The sequence below is a fragment of the Scardinius erythrophthalmus genome (genome assembly GCF_964197995.2).
Source record: "Scardinius erythrophthalmus genome assembly, chromosome: 6".
NCBI classification, from domain to species: Eukaryota; Metazoa; Chordata; class Actinopteri; order Cypriniformes; family Leuciscidae; genus Scardinius; species Scardinius erythrophthalmus.
The window spans coordinates 26,277,775-26,298,896 of NC_138226.1; the positions used below are offsets into that span (position 1 = coordinate 26,277,775).

Genomic DNA, 21,122 nt, shown 5'->3' on the forward strand with positions numbered 1-21,122 from the left:
TGATATAATGTACTACGCAGACATACTTCAAAGTAAAACACCCTCCACAGTCTGTCAAGGCCATGTAAGGAAACAAAGTCGCAAAAACAGGTCATTAACACTGCATACATTTGCATATCAATGTAATTTACAGCAACTTGACTGCTAAGTCTTTGTGAACAAAGTTTTCTTTTACTCACCCTTATGTAGTTCAAAACTTGTAAGACTTTATTTCTACTGTGAATCATAAAAAATAATATTGTTAGAGTTTTTTTCTCCATACAATGAGTTGTATGTTGTTTTGGACACCATTGACTTTCATTGTATGGACATAAAAGGTCTGCAGAAGAAATGGTTTGGACTGACACGAGTAACAATGACTATATTTCCAGTTCTGGGTGAACTTGAAGGGTCAAAAGAAGGTAAAAATGGTCATGAGAAGCTTTAAAAAAAGTACTTTGTATTTTATTATAAGTGGACATGCCATGTCACCATGACATGTCACCATGACATCAAATTTTTGCGTCCCTCATAATCTTTAATCAAAATAACTTCCCCTTCCTCTTCTCTGATTTCTGTCGCGAGGACGGGACAACCTGTCCCTCTCATGACATAACAAAAACAGCAAACCAATAGCAAACGACAACCATCCAACAATCCAATCATTTCCGTATGGTCAAAATCAAGTCCCGCCCTACATTTTTTCTTTTTCTTTCTTGTTTCACTAAGATATACATCACAAAAGAGAAGAAAACACTATCACATGTGTGATACATGTCATGTCAACTTTAAACAATTCATAAGGTAAAAAAATATAATAAAATAGACACAGAGAATCCTATTGCACTTCACCACTGACCATACAGTATAAGCCACTACACATATTGAGAGACACTTTTTATGACAGCGGTGGGCAGCAGGCTGCGTGTTAAACTGCCTGTCCGTCTAAATAACTGAGCCGCTTTAATGACTCTCAGAGGATGCTTTTAGATCAGACACAGGCCATACAACAGAGCAACTCTCCCGTTTAACAAACTCTTCAAATGACATGAGAGCGTGCTCACGCTGACTCCAGAGTCACTGATGCTCTTCTCATTCACGTCCTCAATTTACCCATCAGCCGCATATCAGCGTGAATTCACTCAAAATACTCCCCTTATGCAGGGCAGAAATTAATATGCAGCGCTATTCAAACTCACGCCGCCAGGCAGAGTGCGAAAAGATAACGGCGGGGAAATTAACCAGATTATTGATCAAAAACTGAGGCTGTAGGAGACACCCGGCCACAGAGTCAGACAATGTGTGGTTGCATAGATTGGTTGACTAGTCGACTTTAATGCTATGCCATGAGGCTTAAAAGTCCACATGAAATCAAAATTGACCATATTTACTTTGTTTCACGTTACGCCCAAACCACACCTATGAATAATGAAGCTGCTTCAGACCAACCCATTTTAGATTTGCGCCTGGCGCAAGAGTCATTTATCCCGCCGGGAAAATAGCAACAGCGCCAAGACCCGCCCACAAAGTTACTTGCGCTTTGCGCTTTGACACTTGCGTTTCAGATCGTTAAAATAGGACCCATATAGTTTTATTATAGCTTCATGCATTTTTTTTTAAACAACACTTGAATGTGGGTAAGTTTCATAAAGCAACATTTTGAGCAAAAAGCTGAGCAAACCATGTTTATGTCAAAGAATACATCTGGATCGGATTCAGAACGATGATCAAAACACAGATGGAGTAGATCAAGTCCATCAACACCCCTAATGCTTGCCCAGTCCTGTAACTTATCATGGGTCAACATTTCATTCAGTAACATTAGGCAGTTTTGATTTATAGGCTGTTTAATGTTGATGATTACGTTATTTTATATCTGCATATGATTACATATGAGATCGCTAATTTTTGCATCTTCTTTGCATGTGTTCTGATCAGGAGATCCAGTACTCTTTCAGTAGATGCGTAAAAGCGCATCCTACCATATAACAGTGTGATTTATCAACAAAATAGCTTAGAAACTGAAAAGTACTAGCATATATTTCTTAGTAACTAAATCCCACAGCTTCACTATTAGTAGAGAGACGCCAGGTAGATTTAATTCACACGCAAATGCTCTCTCACTAATGCATTCATATAAATGTAATCTTTACTGTGCTACATTATCTGCATTTGATTTATAATGATCAGAAATCTGTGAGGAATATAACGACCCAAAGATAAAAATAAGCTGTTATGTTATCAGCTCGAGGTTCAGAGGTCATCAGCGACTAGTCAACGTCAACTCGACTTTAATCACATAAATGTTATTCGACCCCTAATAGCTACTACACCTTTGTCTCCATGTGGCATACATCCTTCCCTTAATTCAAAGTAACAAGTTTCCTTATGACATCATCTTCAGCCAACTACTGTATCTGACCAACAACTGACCTCTCATACTGAGACATTCCTGTTTTAAACGAATCTCCTAGTGACTCAAATATCCACTCAGAAATAGCCCCAGGGACAATGGGACCAAGACATTCAGATATACATAATGTACAGGAACATGCCAGTTACTTTTGCATTGTGCATTAGAAGTTTTCACTTGTATTTGTCAGTGACAACGTAAGTCATTTGTGCGATTCATTTTAAAATGCACTTGATCAAAATTCCAAGGCTTATGCATTATTTCACCATAGGTGGAGGCCAATGAAACATAGATATATTGATATATTTCTGACTCTCAATCAAAAGAGTAGAAGTGCAGCATGGCCGTGACAGAGCTGGAGACTTAGCTCGTGTGTCCAACAGGAATGAGAGAATCAATATTAGAGCAGCTACTCTGGGCTTACAGCTGTGACTCTATGTCTTAAGGTTATGAGAATTACAAGTCAAGGCGAGGAAGAACCTGTTATTAAAGTGTGTTATTAGGCATATGGGTTCTTTACGGTTGCCGAGCAACTTGCTGTATTAATATAGCATTCAAATGACAGACATCACAGGTGTCTGTCTATCAGATATTATACAACAGCTTCAAACTTGACGCATCCAATTTAAAATCGTTAAAAACAAGTATTATTATTTTTATAACAATAAGATTGTTAGTATCTTGGCATGAAATCTTTTTTTGTTGATACGCAGAATGAGTAAATGAATTTCAAGTATTGAATTTTGTATTCACTCTTTTTTTAATTAAGTGTATCCTGCTGAAAAAAAAAAAATTGCTGACTCCAAACAATTGAACAGAAGTGTATTTCACTCACTGGATATAGACATTACAACGTGGTTATTTATTACTTATTGCTTGAATCTGATTGGTTGACGAACATTCTAAGGCGTGCAATTATTTTCAGGGAAATGCACGGCTAAAGTAGTTCCAGGCAGGTCTTGACCGCATTACAGTTCCATATCACTTCGCCAAATGATTTCAGTTATTTCAAAGGTCCTTACAGACTATAACAGCAAAAGAACCAAAACCCACAACGACACTGACTGAACAAATAAATATAGTAAACAATAAGAAAAAACAACAAATTGTTTCTCTGTTTTTTGCAACAAAATTATGTTTTATTATGTACAGAAAGCACATACTCTTTTCTCCTGCTCTCTCTCCCACTCAAACACATACACACACACAGTACGGACACACACTCGCAAAGAAACGTGTTGTCAGCGCTGCTCTGACGATTTTATCAGTAAAATAGTTTAACAACTTAAAAGCTACATGACATATCTCACTAGCGAGGTAATGACGGCGCTGTTTTTGGACAGCAGAGACGCTGCAGCCGAACACTGTTGAGAGACGCACATACTCAGGTAATTCTACTCACTGTTTTCCTCAGAACTGCTTTTATAGATGAAATGAACTAATTAAATAATTAATGATCTTTAAAACGGAACTGAATCAACACTGAACTGACAGCTGAACAATGACACTTTTCTTTAAGAGCTGCAGTACAGACACTCAGTAAACAGATGAGGACTGAGAAAAATATAAAAGACTTTACAATTTAACTTTACTTTAATCCTTCAGCAATCAACACAATCCCGAAGAAATCCACTCACTGAATGCACTTAGGCTGGCTTGAGCAGGTTTTTTCAGCAAGGATGTATGTATATGCATACCTGTCTGCAGCAGTAGGTGGAGGGCTTCGTTGTTTGTTGACTTTGGCATACAGGCCGTCCAGAGGGTCTTCTGTGGACGGCTCTCTGCTGTGGGACACTGGGGGCGGGGGTCTCTGCGGGGAGGGGCTGCGGTTCCCGTATAGCGGCTGGGAAGGTGATACGCGCCCCCTGAAGTTGTTGATGCGGGCGTAGTTGGGGTCCAGGTCATCATCCTCCACGTCAGGTGGGGAGAACCGGTCCCGAACCTGCCGTTCCCTCAACTCCTGGTGCTTAGCCTCAATTCTTTAACAAAGAAAAGCTGATGTTAACCTATCTTGCATTAGTAATTACTATTTTGAGGTGTCTTTTTAGTCTGGGAGGGGAAATGTGATCTAAAATTTCAATTCAATGAGAGCGCAACTGAAAGCACTTGAACTTGAATCGTATTTACACTTTCAAGTACCGCTCCAAAAATACAATCAACTGGAAAGGTCAAGAAAAACCTTTCGGACACATCCAGCTGATTTTCCCTCTCCCGCTTTCCTTTTCTGTCTCTCTCAGGAGCTTCAACAGGCTCAGTCAATAAAGTCTCTCTCTGAACAAATGCCACTCTGGAGCATATGGAGGAGAACAGCACGGCTCCAGCTCGCACTTCACACGTTTCCAAGTCCAAATAAGCCTCGGCAAACACCACACAAAATAATGACTGCAAAAACATCCCTGCATCTCAGCTAAATATATCCTTTTCTCCTGTCTTTTGGCAGAATATACATGACACACCGAGAGACAGAGATAGAGAGAGGACGAGGAATCTAGTGCTGTGTGTCATCTCAATAATGGACCACAAAAAGCTGTCAGAGTGAATGAGATGGAAAGGGACGAAAAATAAAGAGAAATAAACCTGTGCGTCATACAGTGAGTCATACGACAATAACAAAGTATACCTTTCTTCACACTCGGCACTTAACTTTCTTCCCAGATTACATCTGAATCTTCTTCAGCCAGTAACTTACTGATCAACTCATCCCATAAACTGAAACCAAACTCTATTCTGTTAACTTCAGCATTAATGACTGCTATCTTTACATCAGTGAGATTTTTATATAATCATCATCCGGTCGTTATGTAAGGGTTAATGCCCGACGAGGTGTCCATTGTCAGGTATTAATGGACGACGGGTTGCCTCCACCGAAGTCCATTAATACCTGACAATGGACACCTCGAAGGGCATTAACCCACTTATACCGTGGTCACTTGCCAAATAACACATTTTTAAAACATTACTTTATATTTTAATTAGTTTTACAATCGAAATCTAAAGTTTTTACAAACAATAACTTGGTTTCCTTGGTTACGCCTGACGGTTTATTTACTAGGTGTCCTCTATCACTTTGCAGCCAATCAGAATCGAGTATTCACCCAGACCATGGAATAACACAAAATAAACTCTGACAGGATGAACGGGACATTTTAAGTGTCTTGAATCACTTAAAATGATTCAAGACACAGTAAAAATCACTTATTTGTTTTGTGATAATGACCGGATTGGTTTGAGTAATTATTATATTATTAAGAAACTATGTAGGGAATTGATAGCCTGGGACAATGATCAATTTAATTTACTCATATTCATGCATTTGGCAACAGCTTCAATCCAAGTAGTGCACTTAAGCTATACATTTTAGCAGGATGTACATTCATGTATTACATTTCTTGGCAACTGCAAACAGTCTTCAGTTTGGCTAATGAACCATATTATTAAACAAATTGTTAATTGTGATTATTATTAACAAATGTACTATTTATTGAGTGTATTAATACTTGTTTAAACAGCAAGCTGAGAAGCATCACAAAGTCATTAGTCACAATAATTCATCACTAAAAGATTACATAATATCAGAATTACTTTTTCAACAGATGTTTTTGGTTAAGAATATAAGTCAATCAGCTCTTTTTTTCCCCCAGATGTTATGTCAATATTTTTTTCAATTGTGCAATGTGTTTCAGGTGATGTGCTCTTGAGTCTCTTATGAAAAGTCGTCCTCCTTTGAGCCTTGACTCCTCCTGAATTTCTTTTACTCCCAGAGGACATTACTTGCCACTGTTTCTGTTAGGTAGCTCATGGGATCTAGGCCTGAATCCCTATAAAACTGCATCAGGACAATCTGCACAGTCAGGGACGCCTAAGTATGTAGCAATTTAGGCATCATGGTCGTGGTCAAATCACAAAGGCTGTTCCAAAAGGTAGGTAGCATAATTACCAACACCTTAAAAGATTGATTCTTTAAGTCAAATTTATCAAAAAAAGAATCACTTAATGTTTTCTGAGAAGGCTATCCCATAATACAACGAGGCAATGAATCATTTAAATAATCAATAAAAAAAGATCGGTAAGATTTTTCAAATGTTTTAGAGAAACAAAAAATCTCTTATGCGTTTGCGTGAGGAGATCGATTTGTACGAGTTGCCACGAATGTAGAGTGTTTGAAATCATTCACTGACAGTATGAGGTTCCATCTCGGTTAGGATACAAGACACGGTTTTTAGTGTAGTGATTCATGTGGTGTGAGGGTGTAATGACATCAGTCCTACCTTTCTCTCTCTTCCTTCATCCTCTCCAATTCTTCTTCACTCAGAATTTCTGACGTCTGCTTCTGTGCATTCATTTTTGTCTCTGTCTTGTTCTTTTCTTCCTTTTTCTTTCCAAATCTGAGAGAGAGAGAGAGAGAGAGAGAGAGAGAGAGAGAGAGAGAGAGAAAGGGGGCATAGAAAGACATCACTGCATGATCACTGTTTGCAAATTACGTTTATCTAGGAAATCAGCTACTATCTAGTATACAGTATATGGGGGTGTGTGTGTGTGTATGTGTGTACTCTGGGGAGTTTCTAAACTGCTGTAGGGGCCAGAGCGTGTCAGTAGAGATGTTCTGTTAACATGCATCATTTCTGCACCAGTGATTGAGTCCTGCACCCGTCTCCATGTTCTTTGCTCATAGAAGGTCATTTCTCATGTGTGCCTGTGTCTCAAACCCACTGTCGCCCAGCCGAGCAGCTTCAGCGCAGTGTATCAATGTCACAGCGAGCAGAGGCCGTGGCCTCCAGCTACACACACCGGGACACATCAAAGCACATACACACACACTGTCAGAGGAAATCACACCAGTGTCCTTTAGCAACTCACATCCGCCGCACACTCAAACACAATGATGTGATCTGATTTAAATTATCTTGAATCTCACACATCTGCACACAATGATCATAATGTGAACATCTTTGCAATACATTCAGCAATATTGAGGGAGCATATGAGCTTGACAAGAGTCCTACTAAGCACTGCAGGAAGCAATTATATACGCCATGATATCACTTAAACAAACACAGGCTCTGAGCTACGGAGAAAAATAAAGATAAAAACATGTACTGTAATAATAATAATAATATATATGGATAACCTAATAGTAATATTTATACTATATATTTATACTATATATATATATATATATATATATATATATATATATATATATATATTATATGATATAGGAGAATATAGAGCTCATACTTGGGGAATTTTAGGAATAATACTTGAATACTTGATGTTACTTGCAGAATACTTGCAGTTGCTGATGTTTATATGGACAAAAAGAATATCTATAAAATCATAAAACTATATACTATATCTCAAGAATACCATCTAAGATGGTATTTAAATGCTTTGTTTTGTAGTTTTTATTGTGGGGGTCAAAATATGTACACACTGCAAATGCAATACAATTAGATGTACAAATAAATATTCCTCTAAAAGCCTGATGTTTCATATTTGATACATTTTAACACGTTTTTTCTTTCAAAATAAATATGTACAGTATGAATAAACATAAGTTGCTTCAGTCCAGTAAGTGTTCATCTTGAAATATTAATAACAGCATACAATGTATTCTCAAGTTTACTTTATAAAACTGCAAAGATTTCACAGCAAAAAGACACGTATAACCATGACCTGTATAACAATTATACTAAACGGCATTTCACTCTCTAAAAGTATAAACTATATATCGGATGACAAAAGGCATGTAACAAGTTTTTCAGCCAAGCTTTTGATCATGTTGATCATGTAGAGGCTTTAGAAATTTGTGAATCAAATATGATACAGCAGGCTATATAATGCAAAGATATTTCATACAGTATATTGATATCTAAAAAAAACCACACGGACGAATAAATAAGACAGGAAGGCACCAATGAATGATGAATCAATGAACGAACGAACAAAAAAAGTTGAAACGAATGGAACAACAAACAAAAACAAACAACCAAACATGGAGGAATCACTGAACAAATTAACTAAACAGTTCAATTAGGGAGCAAATGAATAAGCAAATGAATGAACTAATTTTCTAAATAACAAACCAATAAGGAAACACTAAATTAATCAAGAAACCAAATAACAATCAAACTATCAAACAAATGAATGACAGAACAAACTAATGAAGGAAGGACTGAACAAATGTATAAATCATAAATGAGTGAACAAACAAATGAAGTATCAATGAATGAATGAAGAAATGGATGAATGAACAAAGGAATGAAGTAATGTACCAAAGAAGATAACAATGAACGCATGAAACCAAATAATAAGCAAATCAATTATGGAAACAATGAATGAACAAATAAATGAATGAATAAAGAAAATAATAAAATAATTGATGGGGGAAAAAGAACAAATGGAAAAACTAAAACGGGTAAAGCCTATTTCAATCGCCTTGTATCTCTCACTCCACAGAACCTTTGAGTCATTTAATTCAATGCCCTCAAAAACTAGAGTTTAACACTAACACAGCAGGACTGTGTTCAGATGTTGGGGGAATTTCCAGAGGTCACAGAGTGAATAAAACGAAAGGAATAGCAAAATACATAGGTGATTCACACTAGCCTGCAGCTCAGTCATCCAAGCCTCATCTAGTCAACAGGTCTGTCCAGAACATTTCCCTTTTTCACTCCGTCTACACCCATTACTCAGCGCTCAAGCAGGGTGGATGATTCACAGCCCGTCAGCGCTCCAACCTTTCCTCTTGTTTTCAAACAAATTCCAAACAACAAATGCTATGTAGCCAACTTACTGACTGACACTGCCAGGAGAAGACGGTTTTCCCAGACAAACTAGGGAATAACGATTAACTTTCTGCCATCCTAACCAAAAGTTCGGGAATTGAGAACATTTACGGGCATACATATTTCTTACTGGCCATGAAACTGTATATTGGACTGTACAAATATTAAGATATTAGGAAATATTTATGAACAGAAATTCACTCAGCTCATGTTTCATAATTGAGGGCCAATGATAATTTAGTTGGCCATTCATATTGCTTTAACTTGATTTGGTTACATAACCTACATCAGATAAGAGATGATGTTTTGAGAACCACATAATAACGCACACACGCACACACTGAATGTTTTATGGGGACTTTCCATAGACATAATGATTTTTACACTGTACAAACTGTATATTATATCCCCTTACACTAACCCTTTCTGCATTTTTACATTTTCAAAAAACATCACTTAGTATGATTTATAAGCTTTTTTCCTCATGGGGACCAAAAAATGTCCCCACGGGGACCAAAAAATGTCCCCACAAGGACATGGATTGTGAATATTGCCATAACATGGCACATGGAACATTTAGTCCCCATAATGTAGGGTTCAACAGGCCACACTAACACAAACTAACACACACGCACATCTCTCAGTGGAGAGTAAGACACACAACTCTTGGTGACCCCAGACATGTGAGACAACAGGAGACAGCCTCAAACAGACACATATAGTTCTTCAGTGTAATCAGTGCTGACTAATGTAGCTTAAGTGCAGAATAGATTTTCCATTGTCTATTTAGACATACATTTACACATACTCGTCCCTTATACATCTTCTTACAGCACTCCACTTACAGGACTAACAAAGTCCCTTTTGTCTTCTTTGGTCATAATCAACAAATTTCTTATTTACATCGTGTTTGCACTGTTAGTTATGATGAAAGCATTCGTTAGTGTGCAGAAATCGAGTTGATGAGATCACTGCATTCATGCGCTCAACATGTCTGTGATCGTCTACATGCTCATCACTGCAACCTTTCATGCCGCAACCTAAATATAATGCTATAGATCTAAACATAATGCTTTAATCAACACTTTTCACGATTAGTTTACCTTGAGAGCTGAAATGGTTAAAACGTAATACAAGTTTTCGAGAGAGTTACACATGATACTTTTCATTTGCAAAGCTGTTAGCCAATCACAGCAGTGGCCGTTTACACTGAAGTCTCACACAGACACGCCCCTTCAAAAAGAGCGATCAAATCAGAGGGCTAAAATCAGGGTAGCAAAAATGCCTTTTATTTCTAAATTATGTCAATTTTTATGTAAAAATCATATCAACATTAAGTGCACCACAGGAAACATTATACAACAATAAAACAATGCAGTTCATAACACCTTTAAAACTGGTTTAAAATAGCAAATTTACTGTAGTGAACTAATTTAAATAGTCAGAATTATTCTAGTGAACCGATTCAAAAAGTCATATTCATTCCATTAAACTGATATAAAACGGCACATTCATTTTAGTGAACTAAATCAAATAGTCAGATTCATTCTAGTGAACTGATTTAAAAAGTCAGATTGATTCAAGCGAACATAAAAAAAAAAGATATACCAATTTGAGTCCCTGTGATACTTTTCAGAACTTTTAGTGAAATGTTTAGCTGACTGCTGCAGTTCATTATTTTGTTCACTTTACATTACATAAATTAGGGATTTCTAGCTTTATCAATTTTAAGGTAAAAGTACCTGTTCAAGTTTAATACCGTCATCCTAATTGAGATTGGTTGTTCATACAAAAACTTTCATTTTCTCAATAACTCTTGGTTCTGATTAAATTAGCATTACTATATAACTGGATAGCCTACATATTCGTTTGTGCTAGCATGTAATGAAAGCACATTTTAAAAGAATAGCTAGACTATAGTTGAACTATGTTTGCAGTTTCAAAACAGCCTCCCCACTCTGATATCCAATGGATTGGCTTTAAAGTTTACAGTTTATACTGCAATTTATTCCGTAAAAACAGGAAGAAACCAACTGTATTGCCTGAGGTATTTGAGGGTATTCCAGTAAAGAAGCCTTGTAAATACAGGAGTGCATTATGCTAAATCTGAATGAACAGATGAGAAAGGACAATCCATCCCACTGTTTCTCTCTCTCTATCACACACCCTTCCTGTATGTCCTCTGGCTGTGTATTTGTGTGTGGATGCAGCACTCTCATAACTTAATTACTGTATTTATCTTATTAGACTGCAGCTATTTAATGTTAGTGCTTTGGCATGCGCTTCCTGCACATCCATTCTGCTGCCTCATTAAGATCAGGCCCTATGAGACCTAAATGGTAAAACTCACTCACATTAACACGTAACTTGCTGCTAATGCATTCTGACACAACATTTATCAATACAATGCATGTGAATAATTCATGGCAATAAAACAACAAATCTTGAGAGCATTGACCATGGACACTCCGAAAATTGACAATTGTTGGATGAGGCCATGAAATTATATCACGGATGAACAAATCAAAGACTTGATTAAAATCGTAAAAGACAATTTGTTTGATATCCAGACATTTATATTATGAAGTAAAGATGTTTGCACACAGTGACATGCATAGCTATTTATTTATAATACTACAGACTTATCCAGACTTTTGACTATCTGCCTTAAACCTGGTCCACATCGCAGACTGTTCTGCTCCTACTTATAATTCTTATAATTACAATGTAACATGTTCGGATGTAAAATAAATAAATAAAATACATTGTCAACAAAGACAATGCTTTTTAGCATTAGTGCTATTAAAGATATGCATTAGGTGTTTACACAAAACTTTGGGGTCAATAAAATTTTGTTTTTTGAAAAATTAATACTTTTATTCAGCAATGATGCATTCAATTGATCAAAAGTGACAGGAAAGATACAAAATATTTCTATTTCAAATAAATGTTGTTATTTTGAACTTTCTATTCAGCAAAGAATATTTTTTTTTGTGTGTGTGCACCAAATCATCATAACAATGATTTCTGAAGAATCATGTGACACTGAAGACTGGAGTAATGATGCTGAAAATTCAATATCTCTGGAATAATTTACATTTAACAATATATACAAATACATTTTGTTTTAAATTGTATTAAAGAGTTGCTTTACGATGTTTGATTTTTTTTATTTTATTAAAGGGATAGTTCACTTTGAAATTAAATTTTGGTATGTTTTAGCTTACCTCAAGGGCATCCAAGATGTAGGTGTCTTTTTTTCCGCAGTAGTTTCAATTTTGATATTTTTAGGTCAAACCGTTCTTGTCTGTCAGTCGTATAATGCAGGTCTATGGTCACTGTCTCAAAGAGCATGCACAGAGTCCAAATTAAAACAATTCCCCATCGTCCAAATTAAACAATTCCCCATTGTATGAACACATTGATGGCCTAAGACACGAAACGAGCGGTTTGTGTGAGAAAACGAACAGTATTTATATCGTTTTTACCTCTTATACACAGCCACGTCCAAGTGATCTGAGGGCGCGCGCGCATCCTGGTGTGTGACGTGTAGACTGGTGCATAGAGATATACATGTCACCTTAAAGACATTCGTTCCAATGAACTGCCGTAGATAAGGTGACATCTAGTGTATATATCTATGCACCAGTCTGCGCACACGTCACACACCAGGATGCGCTCGCGCCCTCAGATCACTTGGACGTGGCTGTGTATAAGAGGTAAAAACGATATAAATACTGTTCGTTTTCTCACACAAACCGCTCGTTCCGTGTCTTAGGCCATCAATGTGTACTTACGATGGGGAATTGTTTAATTTGGACTCTGTGCATGCTCTTTGAGACAGTGACCATAGACCTGCATTATACCACTGACAGACAAGAACGGTTTGACCTAAAAATATCAAAATTGAAACTACTGCGGAAAAAGAGACACCTACTGTACATCTTGGATGCCCTTGAGGTAAGCTAAAACATACCAAAATTTAATTTCAAAGTGAACTATCCCTTTAAATATGATGAGCATAAGAGACTTCCTTCAAAAATAAAAAAAATAAAAATGTACTGACCCCAAACTTTTTGAACAGTATCATTATATTATCATTTATTATAATTCATATGCTGCCACAAAGAATTGCGGGGAATTCTAATGCCGGTAGCCTCAAACCGTATAAACAAGCAGGAAATTCTGGCAAGCTTTCTAGCTATTTCTCAAAAACACAAACCCCCAGTTTCACAGACAAGGCTTAAGCCTAGTTCCAGACTAAAATGCATGTTTGAGTTTTGACTGAAAGCAATTGACATATCTTAAAATCTTAAGATCCAAACCAGTAACGTTTCCTTTTTCTTCTAAGGCTTCTTAAAGCTTCTTCTTCTAAAAGCTACTTAAATGTCCTAATCCTAATGTCTTAATATAAGCCCTGTCTGTGAAACCAGGACAAAGTGTTTACACAAACCTATAGCCTACTGTACAGTCAACATTCACAATGAAAAATACTCCTAACATCAATTTACTTCCACCTTGATTCTTCACTTCACATTCCCCAAATTAATTCCCATTAATTCTAACTTTAGAAAGGGGCTACCTTACATGAAGCCAGGCAATCAGAATGGAGCTCGTCATTTGGAGAATATGAACGACCTGAAGGCTTCATGATGATTTTCTTCAACTACTGTATAAGTGGATGCATCAGAGACAGACATGTCTTTTAACAGGATCTCTGACTCTAAGCTAAAGGGCACAGCGGCTGCTATCAAATGAGGAGCCCAGCTGAGCCCAAACCAGCACATGGATAAATAAAGGCAATAATTAGGCTGTCATAAGAGACCCTGGCACTATCTTCAGCTGTTCAGAGATGCTTCAAACACAGCCTGTCAGTTAACCAGGCACAGTTCTTAGAGGGGGAGTGGTCAGAGCACAAGAGAAAGACAGATGTGGCATGCCAAATTACTACTAACGATTATGAAGTCACAGTGGAGGAAAAAAACCCCGGCAAATTTCTTCTTTTATTTCATTTTTTTTTTTTTTATATTCAAATTTTAATGAATGCAGTTTGTAGAAGTGGCCATTACATAAATGAAGAACAAATATGTCAGCAATTCAAATACTGTACAACAAAACAATCGCAAATAATTGCTCCATCCACTGTCGCTAAAAAGTACAGCACCATTATGATATATGCACTCGTTCTGCATTTATATATAGCAAAACGTGATGATGCACATACACAACTGACACAATTTGGAATTAATTGATCAAAAATACTGTCAAAATATTACTATTGATAAATATTATTACAATTACTGTATTCTGTTTGAATATATTTGTAAATATAATGTATTCTGTATATAAAGTATGCTGAATTTTTAGCATCATTACTCCAGTTTTCAGTGTCACGTGATCCTTGAGAAATCATTCTAATATGCTGATTCGGAGCTAAAAAAAAAAAATAAAAAAAAATCCTATAACAATCAGTTTAAAACGTCCTTGATCATAATCAGCACAAATATAAGAAAGAACATCAAACATTACAGAACATGAATAAAACAATGGTTTTAATCTTAACTGAAAGATAAAAGGAAATGAAATTTTAAAGACCCAGTGCATTCTGGGAATATCTAGGTATGTTTCAGGGCTCTGGAAGAACCCTGGAAATGGCAGACAGAGATGTTTTTATTAAAGCGTGGCGCTAAATATTATCCTAACAATCTACGCCAATTGGTGCATCGTTAAAGTGATTTAGTACACTGATAGTTTATCAAAATTGAGTGTAAAATTGCCTAACAGAGAAGTCAAGAGATGCTGATTGTTCCACGGTGTTAAATTCATCACGCGGCAGTAAACTCTACAGGGGGTGAAGGCCTGCGGAGAAGCCAAACTGTGCTGATCATTACCAAGAAATACATCACGGTTCTCTCTCTCTCTCCCTGTGCCAAACATTCCTTTCCTCCATGTCTAATTAAACTACCTGCTCGTAGAGTAAAAAATACAGCGTCTTTCTCTCACGTTTGCCTGTTAATTCACTCCCCTTCTGGTTCTCTTTGCTAGGACTCTCTCTCTCTCTCTCTCTCTCTCTCTCTCTCTCTCTCTCTCTCTCTCTCTCTCTCTCAAAGCGCTGTAGGCAAATCTGTATCCTCTCTGGATAACGTTTCCCTGAGGGCTGCGGGAAAAGAAAAGTCTGGGATTTAATCTTTTCTTCAGAAGAGATGGGGTTAGTGAAAAAGGTGCTTTAACAGTTTCTCACTCTGACCATCTTTAACACTTATGCACAGCAACACAGACACACACACCACAAATATACAGAAAGGTTTATTTAAAGATAACCCAGATGAATGGAAAGCGCTTCAAATGAAGCGTAAAGAGGAAGGGGTTGAGATTCAAACATCTGCAGTACACAAAACTGAAAATAAACACACATGCAGATAAACACAATGACCTCAAACACACACTCGCAATGCTTCAATGTACTGATAAAAGGGGACCCACGGGGCATGTCTGTGTGTGATCTGAATATGATGGTATGTGGGGTGAGAGGCAGTTCACATCAATCCAAAAAGGAAAGACAAAGACAGCAAGAGAAACATGAAAAAGCTCAAAATGCTGCAGGGTAAAACTCTAAAGGCCACTTTCCCAGACACTGATTAAGCCCAGAACTACAAGTGAAAGGGATAATCACTGTTGGAAATGTTTCAGAGTGATCTATGGCCAAGGAAGCACTGCTAACGGGGTACAGCGTAAGGGTAGGCACTGAAAAAAAAAAAAATGGTGCATAGAAACAATTTTCACTCAGAAATGGCTAGTACAGAATATTTTACAAACAATTACAAAGAAACGGCAAGTAACACGTTGAATTAAACACAGTTTTGAAGTGGAAATACTGCGACAGTATTTTATTGTAAAACATTCTCCAATAATCTTTGTTTTGTGTATAACTTCGAAAATATTTTTTTTAGTGTAGGATTTTAGCGAGGACTAACAGTTAATGGAACGGTTCACCCAAAAATCACCCCAAAGTCATTATTTACCCACCTTTGTGTTGCAAACACATTTGATTTTTTTAATACAGTACAGTACATGGAAAACAAAAGGAGATGTTTAGTAGAATTTGTACGCAGTTCTTTTCCATACAACAAAACATGCAGTGATCAGGGGCTGTCAAGCACCCAAAAAAGTCCAAAAAACTATTTTCCAATTCTTCTGAAATCAAACAATAGTTTTTTTTTTTTTGAAGAAGAAGAAGAAGAAAAGACTAAAGTTTAGGGCGTTATTTACCAAAATTCTTGCATTTCACCATCTTAAATCTCATCCACATATTTAAAATCGATGCATCAAGACGCCAGCCCTTTTGATTACTGGTTCTAATTTTAGTACTGATTGTTTACTTATCTTTAATGACGTTTTAAATTTATATCAGTTAGGTTAGTAGTTTTGCTGTAGTAACAAAATTGGAATTGAGCAGAGGTGTAAAGAGTGCCTGAAAACCATACTTGAGTAAAAGTACAGATACCTTACAGCGAAAATGACTCTTTACAGCGAAAATACAAGTCACCAATTTCAATAATAAGGGAGTTGAAGTCTTAAAGTAGCCTATCTGATTTTAATTATTTTGCTCATACTCTCTGTAGGCTCAAGGATGGACCTTAACACCTAAGAGACATGCCAATGAAAAACAAGAAACAGTTGATTTGTGAGGTTTGTTGAGATTTGGGAAGATACCTTAAATGCCCTGTAGATGATGAAACTACTACTTTTGTAGCAAAAATAAACTGCTGCAGAAAAAGTGAGGTGCCATGCAAAATGTAACAAGTTATTGCATTACAGAACACAGATGTATTGGAGTAAAGAGTATATACTGTACTTATTCAAATACATAGTCGAGTATAGAGTAACAGTTGCTAATACTCAGCCAAACTAGTAACTAGCCAAAAAGATACTTAAGTACAGCAACTAATTACATTTACTCAAATAATTTACACGACTGGAATAGAGAATTTCACTAGGATCCAACTGGGCCAGTAGAAAAATCGTTGAGCGCTACTGGGTCAGCTCTAAATATGCGCTGCACTATTAAATGAAAGATAACATACAACAGAGCAAAAGAATGAACAGTGAAAGTAACAGAAGCTTGTACATTACATTTTAACAGGCATAATTAAGCGCAAAAAAAAACCTTAAGTAAATCTATTTGCCAAACAAATTAAGCTGACTAATATGAGTCGCAATGAGTCAAAAATTATAAACTCAATGAAAATACAGGTACTGGAAATCAGTATTGGCGAGTACCAAAAATGAACGTATTGGTATCGGACTCATTCTGGAAAAAGTGGTATTGGTTCAACCCTAATAACAACACTGTGACAGTCTTGGCATTGGTAAATATGAACCAATATGAACCCTTTCAGGTGCTTTTCTCAATTTTTGGAGTATGCTTTTATTGTAATCAAATTGTAACAAAGACATACAGGTTTGGAATGACAAGGTAAATAATGATAATTTTCATTTTTTGGCTAAACTGTCCCTTTAAGCATTGATTGTTTTCAATTCTTGCGAGTGATGGTGAACAGGAGCTGTTTTAAGGACACCTGCAGACCAGAGCAAAGCCATCTCCACTTTAATTATCTCTCCCTACTGCCTTTCCATATTCATTATGCGCTATTCCACCGAGACACACACAAACCTACACACTCACACTTTCAGGAACACTTGCACACACACACACACAGGAAACAAACACACACACATAAGCAAAAGGAAACTATGAAACCGATGAGAGAGCAAGCTATTTTTTTTTTTTTTAGAAGGACACACACATTTCTATTCATTTCTCTCCTCCTTTTGTTTTCCTGTTAATTTCTTTGACAGTGGAGTCATATTACAGCGGTATTCAGGACCCAAATAGGGTCCTGGCTGAAGTGATGTCACCACTTTGACCTTTCCGACTATCTGCCGTTCCCAACAGGACACCGCTGAAATAATGAGACTTCGTTACCATAGCAGCTTAATAGGTGCCAGTTGTAGAAACTGAATAAGCCAATCAGGACAGAGCAATGCTAAGTACCTTCTAGCTGGCCTGAAAAATATCCACTTTAGCCAACGAACATTCCTGACACGTCAAGCTGTTAATGTGCGAAAAGTGCAAATGGGTGTTAGGCTATTAAGAACCTGGCCTTTAACAAAAGGCGGCTTGAAAAAAAAAAAGACAAAAAAAACACTTCATACATATCAATACAATGTATAAATGATAAAGAGCCGTTGAATGGGCCAAGCGTTCTGATTGGCAGCAAAGCATGTTTCTGAAGAAGACTGGGTTGTTCAAAATGGCCAATTAGCAGCTGATTCTGATGAATTCATTAGCATGTTCTCAGGTAATTAGAGGAAGCGGCTGAGTGAATACTAAATATTCAACAGGAGAACAGACACAGTGCCACACAGCTCGCCGTGTTCCTCTGAAGGATCTCATTAGCATAAACACACACACACACACACACACACTCAAGCACCCATCTGCACTACTGAGATACTGTTTTATACACAGATATAAAAATTCGCACCTCCAAAATAGCCTTTCCATTACAGGAAGAAACTGAGAGATAGGTAAACAAAAAGTCTTCTATTAACACGCATAACATTCTCAGTGAGATATGCATTCCTCATTGATAGATAATGTCTTTAAAGACCCCATGAGCCAGTTTGATGAATGCAGTTTTCTAGTTTCTTTTCTATACAACTAATTTACTATAACAATACTACTAACAGTAAAACCTAACTCAGCAGTATGATTCACGAACAAAAGCAATTACGATAATTTCCAATCACTTCATCTGCAACCAATTGATTGTTGGGACAGGAAGTAAATTAAAAGCGTTCGCACAACCAAAAGGTATAAGGACAAACCTTAACTTGTGACCTGACATTGCTAGTTATTATACCACCTGGAATCGGGTGGTATGATTTATTGGAGGGGTCATTCTTATTCTGGAGAGTATTTTACTTGAACAACAACTTCATATTTATTATGTGAAGGTCACATTAAACGGGCTTGGAAACCTTTTACTATGCCTTGACCATTTATATTTTCTACTCTTCAAATACTGTTTATGTATAGTTTTTAATGGTTTACCATTGCTGCAGATCCAGACTTTTGCTGCAGATCCAGACTTTCAATGTTAAAATATGAAAATCCAAGTTTTCTGTACACACACACACATATATATATCAACTGTGTTTTCACTGTTCTGTGTTAGGGGGCACTATGACACATCTTCTGAAAGAGTAGTGAATCTCTGGATCAAAAGACATGTGAAGAAGCAGAAACAAGCGATAGCATATGTAATCAGATACATATGTAAAATATCACGAATATCAAAATTAAACAGCATATAAATCAAAACTGCCTGATGTTACTGAATGAAATGTTTAGACGAGGACTGTGAATCTTTGGTGGTGTTGATGGACTCGATCTACTCCATCTGTGTTTTGATCATCATTCTGAATATGATCTGGATGTAGTCTTTGACAAACATGTCAAAAAAATTCTCAGCTTTTTTCAAAAAAAATGTTTTTGATAAAAAAAGAATGCATTAAGCTAGATTTTTTTAAGGTGTTCTTCTTTTAATATATTGCATGTTCAGATATTCATACAACAAAATATTCTGGGGGCCATGACATTTTTGTGAAAATTATCAAAAAAGAAATTATAGAAAACAGTGTATGATACTGTACATAAAATGCTAGCTGTGAAATTAGCCTGGAAAGACAAACGAATCGTCATTATATTCCAAACTTTTTCAAAATGTCATTTCCAGTGGAGAATGAGATATGATGTTAAAAAACTTTAAGGAAAAAGAAAGACTAAAACCTACAACAACACAAAGAATAAGAGTGCACATTCTTCTCCAAATATTACCGGTGAATACTGTAGGTTTCTGTGTTAAAATGACAGAGGAAACTAAGTGATGAAAATAAATTGATAATGGTCTATTTTGCACAGGTCCTATATTAGAGAAATCTCAATGTTCATGTTTAATAAAAATCTCAACAGTCTGTCAAGCCCTGGAGTTAGATTTTTAGAAGAAGTCAAGCTTGTCTGACAGCCAGTGTAGGAGAGAATATATATAGTATATAGATCTAAGAAAATTCTCTATTTCAGTGCCTAGCATAAAAATGGCCAAAGAAAAGGCCTCCTGGTGTCCATGCTCTCCAGGCCAGCAGGATAACAGTGTTTAAAAGTAAGGGGAGCAGGGCAGGTTCTGGGTTAATGGCACCCCTGGTATAGGGTACGAGTGTGCGGATGGTGGGGGTTGAAAGGGCAGAGGGAGGAGAGGTGGGATCCAAGACTACCAGCCCATCTGTTCAGCCAACACACAGGCGGAGAAGCAGGGAAAACAGCGTGACATTTCTGCTATCTCTACTGCCACCATGCCAGGATCTTCATCAAAGAGCAGAGACACTGTGAGACACGAGACGACATGGAGTGATGGAAAAACAAATGCAGCATGAAAGAGTGAAGGAAGTGGATAAATAGAGAATGAAGAAGTACAGAATGAAAAAAGTTGTGAGCTGAGGCGCAAGTCACATACTGAAGCTAAATATGGATGTAACTTGCTTGAGTAAATCCAGCTTTGGAGCACCAATCCTGGGCATTAAATGGATAGTCCATCCAAAAATGAAAAATGTCATTATTTTTATGTTGTTCCAAACCTGTATGACTTACTTTCTTCTGTGGAACATCAAAACAATTTGAAGAATGGTTTGGTTTCCATTGACTTTCATTGTATAGACAAAACATACAATGAAAGTCAAACTATTTGGTTATCAACATTCTTCAAAACAACATCTTTTGTGTTTGCATGCAGATTTGGAATGACACGAAGGTGAGTAAATGATGACAACATTTTCATTTTTTGGGGTGGACTATCTCTTTAACATGTCTTAAAACGGTTTGT

At 36.8% G+C, this 21,122-nt stretch overlaps 1 protein-coding gene across 1 annotated transcript in view; it reads right to left on the reverse strand.

Moving 5' to 3' along the window:
* pard3bb (par-3 family cell polarity regulator beta b) overlaps nt 1-21,122 on the reverse strand; it is a 332,881-nt gene that overhangs the window by 79,005 nt on the left and 232,754 nt on the right. The window contains 2 exon segments of the mRNA XM_081368961.1: nt 4,090-4,371; nt 6,661-6,777. Coding sequence (XP_081225087.1) covers nt 4,090-4,371; nt 6,661-6,777 — 399 coding nt within the window.